This window comes from Oncorhynchus clarkii, chromosome 18 (genome assembly GCF_045791955.1).
Source record: "Oncorhynchus clarkii lewisi isolate Uvic-CL-2024 chromosome 18, UVic_Ocla_1.0, whole genome shotgun sequence".
Taxonomy (NCBI): Eukaryota; Metazoa; Chordata; class Actinopteri; order Salmoniformes; family Salmonidae; genus Oncorhynchus; species Oncorhynchus clarkii.
Window position 1 is genome coordinate 50,730,325 of NC_092164.1, and position 9,738 is coordinate 50,740,062.

Sequence of the window (9,738 nt, forward strand, 5' to 3'; positions counted from 1 at the left end):
AGTCTACTGCAACTGATTTTCGACAGAGGAGGAGGAGGTGGGGTGGATTGTTAGATAAGAGGGATTTTTAAGAGGGGTTTTGTAACGGGCTCAGCCAGGACATGTGAGAAGAACAAAACTATGCCCCTCACTGACGGAGGAGAGCGGACAACGGACATACGCACCTGTCTGTCCACTGTCACTCCGTGGCACATGGTGGTGTGTTTTTGTCTGGTCTTCTCTCTAGGAGACATATGATTTACAGCCTTTTGCTGGCTATAGTGATTCGGTTTATTTTTGTCCAACCTATAGCCTAGGATACAATAGGAGATACTTGGACCCAAATATATTCAATTTTTAAATGTGTATCTATTCAGATCACTTTAGTCTCAGATAAAATCTATTTTGCAAACGAGACTTGGTCGAATAGCAGCAATAGGCCTAATGTCTCATTGAGATTTAAATAATCCCTTCTTCAAAGGAGCATTGAATTGATTGAAAATGAATTTCGACCAGATTCTAACAGCTGTAGGAGGGTTTGGAAAGTACCAGAAGATTTTGTATGTGTGGATCTGTCTGCCTCAGATACTACTGGGTTTTCATATGATGGCCAGCATCTTTACCGGGGCTACACCAGGACATCGCTGCCGGGACAGCCCGAGCTCAGGCCCCGGTAATAACGTTCATAATGGTAGCCTGGCTTTGACTTCAGCCGTTACTGTTACTGCAAAGCTGAACCTCAGCATCCCGGTGGATCCACAGGTGGACGACTCCTGCGTCCTCGTGGACATTCTAACAGAGAACGGGACTGTGCGCGCGCCTTGCGAGAACGGATGGGTGTACAGCCAGGAGATTTATCAAAGCACTACCATCACTGAGGTAAATCATGCCTTTCCCTTATATTGTGTTCAGATTAATGGGGTTACTAGGAAAATGTTAGTTTCATCTGTTCACTTCCCTACTACAGCGCCATGGTCAACAGGGTACCATGGATGGAGACTAGGTGGAACCTCAGCTGTGCTAGGGGAAGATGTTATGAACAGTTCTCTCATCAGACCTGTTGTTCCCTGTCTCACCACACTCACTCACACACTCTCTCTCTCTCCTTCAGTGGGACTTGGTGTGTGACAAGGCATGGCTCAACAGTCTGGGGTCTTCTGTCTACATGTTGGGTCTGCTGGTGGGAGCAGTCATCTTTGGAGCTATGGCAGACAGGTACACAACATAACCCTTGGCCCCAAACCTCTAACCTCTGACCCTCTCTACATGTTGGGTTTGCTGGAGGAAACTGTCGTCTTTGAAGCTATGACAGACAGGTATAGATGTAGGTTCTTAATTTGAGACAGTTTACTACAGCAGGGGGAAAAAAAACTACAGCAACAGAAATTTGAATTATTATGTGGATTATAATTAATTTACATTTTTGTAGGGGTTGATACATTTGTTGTGGAAAATACAAACGTTAGAATCATTTTTAAACATCAAATGCACTACAAGTGTTTCTTCATTGCAGGAATGTTCTCTGGCAACAGGGTGATCAGATTAAGATCCTACATCTGTAGAATCTTCAATAAACCTTGACCCCTACCACCAGACCCTAAACCAGCCATACTCCCAGAACGGGGTCAAAAGGACCACAGGTCCTGACTTAAAGGAACTAAGTCGGACTTTCAATTTAATGCTGTTATGAGTTGTAATAGTAAAATGCACAAGGTGCAAATTCAAAATTTGGTAATGTATGGGCAGTTTTCCTCTTGTTATGTCATTCACTAACAGACCTTAGAGAGAGCTATTTATAACCTGTCAGGAATTTACAGTTTATTAAGTACCAGCCCATGTTAGCTAGGTAGGATGTTAGCTGGGTAGGATGTTAGCTGGGTAGGATGTTAGCTGGGTAGGATGTTAGCTAGGTAGGATGTTAGCTAGGGAGGATGTTAGCTAGGGTAGGATGTTAGCTAGGTAGGATGGTAGCTAGGGTAGGATGTTAGCTAGGGTAGGATGTTAGCTAGGTAGGATGATAGCTAGGGTAGGATGTTAGCCAGGTAGGATGTTAGCTAGGTAGGTAAGTCAGGCTAACTAAGCAGCTATCTAAATCTTGTAGTTACCATGGCCAGATTATTTGCCCATGGGGGCCTGTGTATTATTTGCCCCATGGCAAAATGTGTATAATTGCAGGAACTTATCTTTAAAACTGCAAAATGTTCTCTCAACCAAAAAGAGGGGTGTGAACAGTTTGGGGTCGCGAGGTGGGGGTTTGTTACTACGCATATAAATGACAATATCCATCCGGACCTTAGCCACCTAGGAAATGTCAGTGGCTCTGACCCCTACCTAAAACCTAACCCATGGTCAACAGGTACAATACTGAATTTATAACTTCAATGTCATACATTTTGATAAATACTCACAGTCTCCCTCCCTTCCCTCTCTCCCTCTCTGTCCCCCTCTCCCTCTCTCTGTAGGATTGGTAGGAGGAATGCCCTGCTCCTCTCCCTAGCACTACAGACAGTGTTTGGAGTGGCTGGGGCTTTCGCTCCAAACTTCCCTGTGTATGTCCTGCTGCGATTTATTCTGGGGACTACTATCTCTGGAGTCATCATCAACGCCTTTGTACTGGGTACACACACACACATGTATACCCCCCCAAAATGTTAACTGTAATCTATATGACTGCTATTTACACAGGACTGTAATTTACATGAGACCATTATGCCAAACATTCAATCCATTATTAGAATTTAAACAGTACCACAATGACATCACCTATATTTCTTCTTTCCAACCCCAGAACACACATTATTCCTAACCCCTGAACCCTAGCTCTATTCTCAGAAACCTAAACCCCTTAGTTCCACACCACCCGATCCACTCAAACCTTAATCTCCCCTTCCCCTTCCCCTTAACCTAACCCTTATTATACCTGTCCTTCCTTTCTCCTCTGCTTTCCTTCCACCCTCTTCTCCCCCTCTCCTTCCATCCCTCATTCTCTCCACAGGTACAGAGTGGACGTGTGTCCAGCGTCGTATGTTAGCTGGTGTCTTCACTGACTACTTCTTTGGCCTGGGCTACATGCTAATAGCTGGACTAGCCTACCTCATACGAGACTGGAGAAAACTACAGCTGGCTATATCTGTTCCTGGCTTTCTGTTCATCTTCTATATATGGTGAGGACACACACACACTAATGCTTGGCCGGTTGCTCTTCACTATTCATGTCTCTTTCTCTCTCCCAGAAGAAAAAAGTAATGTCCGCAACTCTGGTATTCTCCCATGGTGATTTAATCAGACGCACAATAAAGACGTTTCGTTTCGAGTTGGATCTTCGTCAGGTCATCATCGTACACCACTGTGAAACACACCTACCTAAAAAATCTCTAGATGCATTAACATCTGGTCACTTGAATACAAATAATACTTTAACCTCACAATAAATATTACACAGTAGACATGATGGAAAAACATAAATACATTTTGTCTTGTATCCATGTAAATATACAGTGCCTTCGAAAAGTATTCAGACCCCTTGACTTTTCCACATTTTGTTACTTTACAATCTTGTTCTAAAATTGATTAAATAAAACAAATCCTCAGCAATCTACACACAATACGCCATATTGACAAAGAAAATACAGGTTTTTCGAAATAAAAACAGAAATACCTTATTTACATAAGAATTCAGCATCTTTGCTATGAGACTCGAAATTGAGCTCAGCTGCATCCTGTTTCCATTGATCATCCTTGAGATGTTTCTACAACTTGATTGGACCTGTTGTAAATTCCACCTGTTGTAAATTCAATTGATTGGACATGATTTGGAAAGGCACACACCTGTCTCTATAAGGTCCCGCAGTTTGACCATGCATGTCAGAGCAAAAACCAAGCCATGACATCAAAGGAATTGTCCGTAGAGCTCGGAGACAGGATTGTGTCGAGGCACAGATCTGGGGAAGGGTAACAAAACATTTCTGCAGCATTGAATGTCCCCAAAGAACACAGTGGCCTCCATCATTCTTAAATGGAAGATTTTTGGAACCACCAAGACTCTTCCTAGAGCTGGCCGTCCAGCCAAACTGAGCAATCTGGGGACAAGGGCCTTGGTCAGGGAGGTAACCAAGAACCTGATGGTCACTCTGACAGAGCTCTAGAGTTCCTCTTTGGAGATGGGAGAACCTTCCAGAAGGACAACCATCTTTGCAGCACTACATCAATCAAGCCTTTATGATAGAGTGGCCAGACGGAAGCCACTCATCAGTAAAAGGCACGACACCCCTCTTGGAGTTTGCCAAAAGGCAACTAAAGATTCACAGACCATGAGAAACAAGATGCTCTGGTCTGATGAAACCAAGATTGAATTATTTGGCCTGAATGCCAAGCGTCATGTATGGCGGAAACCTGGCATCATTTCTACAGCATTATGCCGTGGGGATGTTTTTCAGTGGGAGGGACTGGGAGTCTAGTCAGGATCGAGGCAAAGATGAGCAGAGCAAAGAACAGAGAGACACTTGATGAAAACCTGCTCCAGAGCACTGGGAACCTCAGACATGGGAAAAGGTTCACCTTCCAATAGGACAACGACCCTAAGTACACAGCCAAGACAATGCAGGAGTGGCTTCGGGACAAGTCTCTGAATGTCCTTGAGTGACCCAGCCAGAGGCCGGACTTGAACCCAATCGAACATCTCTGGAGAGACCTGAAAATAGCTGTGCAGCGACGCTCCCCATCCAATCTGACAGAGCTTGAGAGGACCTGCAGAGAAGAATGGGAGAAACTACCCAAATACAGGTGTGCCAAGCTTGTAGCGTAATACCCAAGAAAACTCTGCTGTAATCGCTGCCAAAGGTGCTTCAACAAGGTACTAAGTAAAGGGTCTGAATAATTATATAAATGTGATATTTCTGTTTTTTAAAATAAAAACCTATTTTTGCTTTGTCATTATGGGGTATTGTGTGAAGATTAATGAGGGATTTGTTTTAAAAAAAATACATTTTAGAATAAGGCTGGACAAAGTCAAGGGGTCTGAATACTTTCCAAAGGCACTGTAGGTGTGCAATAGAATTAAAAAATGGGTGAGACAAATGCGTCAATCATTTTGTATACAATATGATATTATATACTCTCTCTCTACCCTCAGGGTGCTTCCTCAGTCAGCTAGGTGGTTGCTAGCCAATGACAGGAGAGAGGAGGCCATTGTTCTACTACGCAAAGCTGCTACAGTCAACGGACGTGTATTACCACCTACTATACAGGTACCACACAGACACATCTTATGTTTTTCACAGTGTTTGAGCATGCAAATAAAATATTTTATGTGTGTGTATGTTTAGGTGGACTGGTGTGACATGGAAGGTAGAAGGAGTCACTCAGCTGCAGATCTTGTTAGAACACCCCAGATGAGGAAAAGAGCTCTTATCCTTTTCTATGTCTGGTAACTAAGAAGTGTGTGTGTGTGGACGTGTTTAACTATACATGTGGGGACCAGAAGTTCACACAAGAATAGTAAACAAACAAAAATTTGAAACTGGGGACATTTTGTTAGTCCCCACAAGGTCAAATACTATTTCTCGGGGGTTTCTGGTTAAAGTTAGAATTAGTGTTAGGGTTATAATTAGGTTTAGGTTTAGGAGCTAGGGTTAGTTTTTCGGGTTACAGGCTGACTACACAGCTCGCGTCGCATGCGCGAGCGTTGCAAAATACATTTAGAAATCTATATTATTCAATTATTGCACCCACACTGCTCGCGTGTGCCATCTGCGTTGCCAAGGGCTAAAATAGAAGTCAGTTCTATTTCTGACGCAGATCGAGCTGCAAGTACTGCCTCTCCCATCTGCTCATTGGTTTATAGAAGCAGATACCCACGTGCTATCTCCTCATTGGTTATACCCACGTGGTTGACTGAAAGACGAACAAGGTCGATGGCGGTAATGCACCTAATTTATGAAAGTTGCCAATCGCAATATAAAGTCAAGAGAAGAAAAAGCCTAGAAGGAGGAGAGATGACTAGAAACAATTCGTTTGACTAGAAACAATCCGTTTGACCGTTTTATGTGTGGATTAATTGTCGGAGTAGAGGACCTTGTGCATTTCAGGTAAAATAACTCAATGTTTATATCCCAGGACAAATTAGCTAGCAACAGCAAGCTAGCTAAATAGGACAAATTAGTTAGCAAGTGCAAGCTAACTAGCTAAATTGCCAGGTTTAATGCTTTTCGACCTATCCCCAAATGAATGTAATTGGTTCAGAGTTTGTTTTGATATTTTAACCTGCGTTTGGTGTGGGGGGACAAAATACATTTATGCACGATGGCGCACGTGCGCAGCCAGTTTGGGTTGCGTGTTAGGGTTTGAATAAGGGTATAGGTTAGGGTTAGGTTTATGGTTAGGGAAAATTGGATTTTGAATGGGACTGAATTGTGTGTCCCCAGGATATTAGTAATACAAGACTGTGTGTATGTGTGTGTCTAACCCTGCTCTTTCTCTCTCTAGGTTTGTGAATGTATTGGTATATTATGGACTGTCTCTAGGTGTATCTAAACTGGGCTCAGACCTCTACCTGACTCAGTTCATCTTTGGATTGGTGGAGATCCCTGCCAGGTCATTGGTTCTCCTGTTCCTCCCTTGGAGCAGACGCCTATCCCAGAGTGTCTTTCTGGCCCTGGGGGGCGTGGCCTGTCTGCTCACTCTAACTGTACCTACAGGTGTGTGTGTGTGTGTGTGTGTGTGTGTGTGTGTGTGTGTGTGTGTGTGTGTGTGTGTGTGTGTGTGTGTGTGTGTGTGTGTCAGTGGAAACTCCTCATAGGAGGAAGGTTATCCTTTTTAGATAAAACTATACTAAATATAATCACGTCACTAAATAATTGATTAAAACACACTATTTTGCAAAGAAGATCTATTGTAGCCTCAACAGCACTCTGTGGGGTAGCACCATGGTGTAGCCGGAGGACAGCTAGCTTCCATCCTCCTCTGAGTACAATGATTTCAATACAAAACCTAAGAGGCTCATGGTTCTCACCCCCTTCCTCCAACATATCAGAGCTCTTGCAGCATGAACTGACATGTTGTCCATCCAATCAAAGGATCAGAGAATTAATCTAGTATTGAAAGCTTAAGCTACAGCTAGCTAGCACTGCAGTGCATAACATGTGGTGAGTAGTTGACTCGAAGCGAGAGAAAGAAAATAGTTGAACATTTATTCCTAAATGAAGGAGAAGCAAGAGAAATAGAGAGATTATCATTTTTTTCAGTTTCACTTATTTAGCTAGTAAATGCAGCGAGCTAGTTTAGCCTACCGAAACACACTGCTCAAACAGAGGGATGCTATGTTAGCTAGCTGGCTATGACTATCCAACACAACTGAAACTCTTAAAGTCAAGGTAAGCTTTTGGTTTTACTAATTTATTGCCACTGGGGCCCGGTGGTGTAACTGCTTACTGGCTGTACACTGTAACGTTACTGCATGATTGTAGCGGATTTACTAACGCATTAGTTCTATTAGCTATGCTAATAGAACTATGACGTTACTTTAGCTAATAAGGTGACAACAATGTAGGCTGTGTGTAGCGGTTTGGCTTGGAAAGGTTTTTTCAGCTGATGTGTTGTGCATTGAAGTCCACAAGCGAAGAGAAGAGGTGAAAGGAGGAGAGGGCATTACCTAGATGCGAGAAGGAATACAACGTGGCTGATATGAAACTGTGAACTGTGTTTATTCGTGATCAGGGGTGTATTCATTCCACAGATCTTGTTGAAAAACATTTCTTAAACGGAAGCAAACTGAACAAAACGGAGATTAACATACCTGAATTTGTCCAATAGAAACTCTCATTTGTAACTGTTAGACTTATGATTACACCCAATATCAGCTAGATGCAGGCAAGCGTGTGCAAGGTGGTATTGAATTCTGTCTGTCCATGCACTGACCGCCACTGGTGTGTGTGTGTGTGTGTGTAGGGGGGGGGGGGGGTTGTAACATATTGGGTCCACAAAACAGCTGCTAGTCTGTCTACAAAACACCACGGCAGGTAGCCTAGCGGTTAGGAGCGTTGTGCTAAATGACAAAATCATGTAATAAACATTCTCTCTCCATCCCTCTCTCTCTCTCTCTCTCAGACCATCCCAACCTGATAACAGGTCTAGCCATGGTAGGAAAGTTTGGTATCACTGCTTCCTTCGCCGTTATCTACGTTTATACAGCTGAGATCTTCCCTACTGTACTACGGTAAGAAGTGTGTGTGTGTGTGTGTGTGCACATTCATTTGTGTGAATCCATTCTAATACCAGTGTGTGTGTCTACAGGCAGACAGGAATAGGGGTGTCCAGTATGTTTGCCCGTGTAGGGGGTGTGTTAGCCCCCCTTATCAACATGCTCCATACCAGAAACCCCTCTCTACCCATGCTCATCTTTGGCTGCACCCCCCTGCTTGGTGCAGTTCTCGCCCTGGCACTGCCAGAGACTGCCAACAGACCACTACCGGATACCGTAGAAGACGCAGAGAACTGGGATACTAGGTACTATATCTACTGACAGACAGACACACAAACACACATCAGGGTTGGGGTCAATTCCATTTAAATTCCAGTCAATTCAGGAAGTACAATGAAATTTAAACTTTTCAATGAGGAAAATGTGGAATTGGAATTTGGTTAACATTCTGAATGAACTGGAATTGACCCCAACCCTGACACACACACACGCGCACACACAATCAAGTCCACAAACTAACCCCTATTGCCAACCATAACCTGTGTTTCTTGACTGTTTTTGTTTAAAACGTTTTATGAGTTTGTTTTCTACTTCAGGTTTCCTCCAAAGAAGGGCCAAGGAGAGGACATTATCCAATCAGCAAGCAGCACAGAGGGGCAGGAACTACAGCGCCTAGCAACAGAGTCTTGACCACTCACACACATCCCAGCAATCCACACACAAACACAAATACAGTTCAAGTCAGAAGTTTACATGCACCTTAGGCAAATACATTTAAACTCAGTTTTTCACAATTCCTGACATTTAATCCTAGTAAATATTTCCTGTTTTAAGTCAGTTAGGATCACCACTTTATTTTAAGAATGTGAAATGTCAGAATAATAGTAGAGAGTGATTTATTTCAGCTTTTATTTCTTTCATCACATTCTCAGTGGGTCAGAAGTTTACATACACTCAATTAGTATTTGGTAGCATTGCCTTTAATTTGTTTAACTTGGGTCAAACGTTTCAGGTAGCCTTCCACAAGCTTCCCACAATAAGTTGGGTGAATTTTGGCCCATTCCTCCTGACAGAGCTGGTGTAACTGAGTCAGGTTTCTGGCCTCCTTGTTCGCACACGCTTTTTCAGTTCTGCCCACAAATGTTCTATAGCATTGAGGTCAGTGCTCTGTGATGGCCACTCCACTACCTTGACTTTGTTGTTCTTAAGCCATTTTGCCACAACTTTGGAAGTATGCTTGGGGTCATTGTCCATTTGGAAGACCCATTTGCGACCAAGCTTTAACTTCCTGACTGATGTCTTGAGATGTTGCTTCAATATATCCACATCATTTTCCTGCCTCTTGATGCCTTCTATTTTGTGAAGTGCACCAGTCACTCCTGCAGCTAGCACCCCCACAACATGATGCTTCCACTCCCATGCTTCACGGTTGGGATGGTGTTCATCGGCTTGCAAGCCTCCCCCTTTGTCCTCCAAACATAACAATGGTCATTATGGCCACCAGTTCTATTTTTGTTTCATCAGACCAGAGGACATTTCTCCAAAAAGTACAATCTTTGTCC

The 9,738-nt window shown here is 43.3% G+C and overlaps 1 protein-coding gene across 1 annotated transcript; it reads left to right on the top strand.

Moving 5' to 3' along the window:
* Positions 1–398: 398 nt before the first annotated feature.
* Positions 399–9,389, top strand: LOC139373639 (organic cation transporter protein). The gene is made up of 10 exons (XM_071114369.1): positions 399–858; positions 1,091–1,194; positions 2,442–2,596; positions 2,975–3,143; positions 5,111–5,225; positions 5,304–5,404; positions 6,463–6,674; positions 8,083–8,191; positions 8,269–8,481; positions 8,773–9,389. Exons 1-10 carry the CDS (start codon positions 481–483, stop codon positions 8,864–8,866), a joined length of 1,650 nt encoding a protein of 549 aa, XP_070970470.1. The 5' UTR covers positions 399–480; the 3' UTR covers positions 8,867–9,389.
* The last annotated feature ends 349 nt before the right edge of the window (positions 9,390–9,738 follow it).

Excerpts from the sequence above, each read along its gene's own strand:
- LOC139373639 (XM_071114369.1), top strand. The coding sequence starts at position 481 with ATGAATTTCGACCAGATTCTAACAGCTGTAGGAGGGTTTGGAAAGTAC. Across the intron at positions 3,144-5,110 it reads CTGTTCATCTTCTATATATG|GGTGCTTCCTCAGTCAGCTA; the intron begins GTGAGGACACAC and ends CTCTACCCTCAG. Across the intron at positions 8,192-8,268 it reads ATCTTCCCTACTGTACTACG|GCAGACAGGAATAGGGGTGT; the intron begins GTAAGAAGTGTG and ends GTGTGTCTACAG.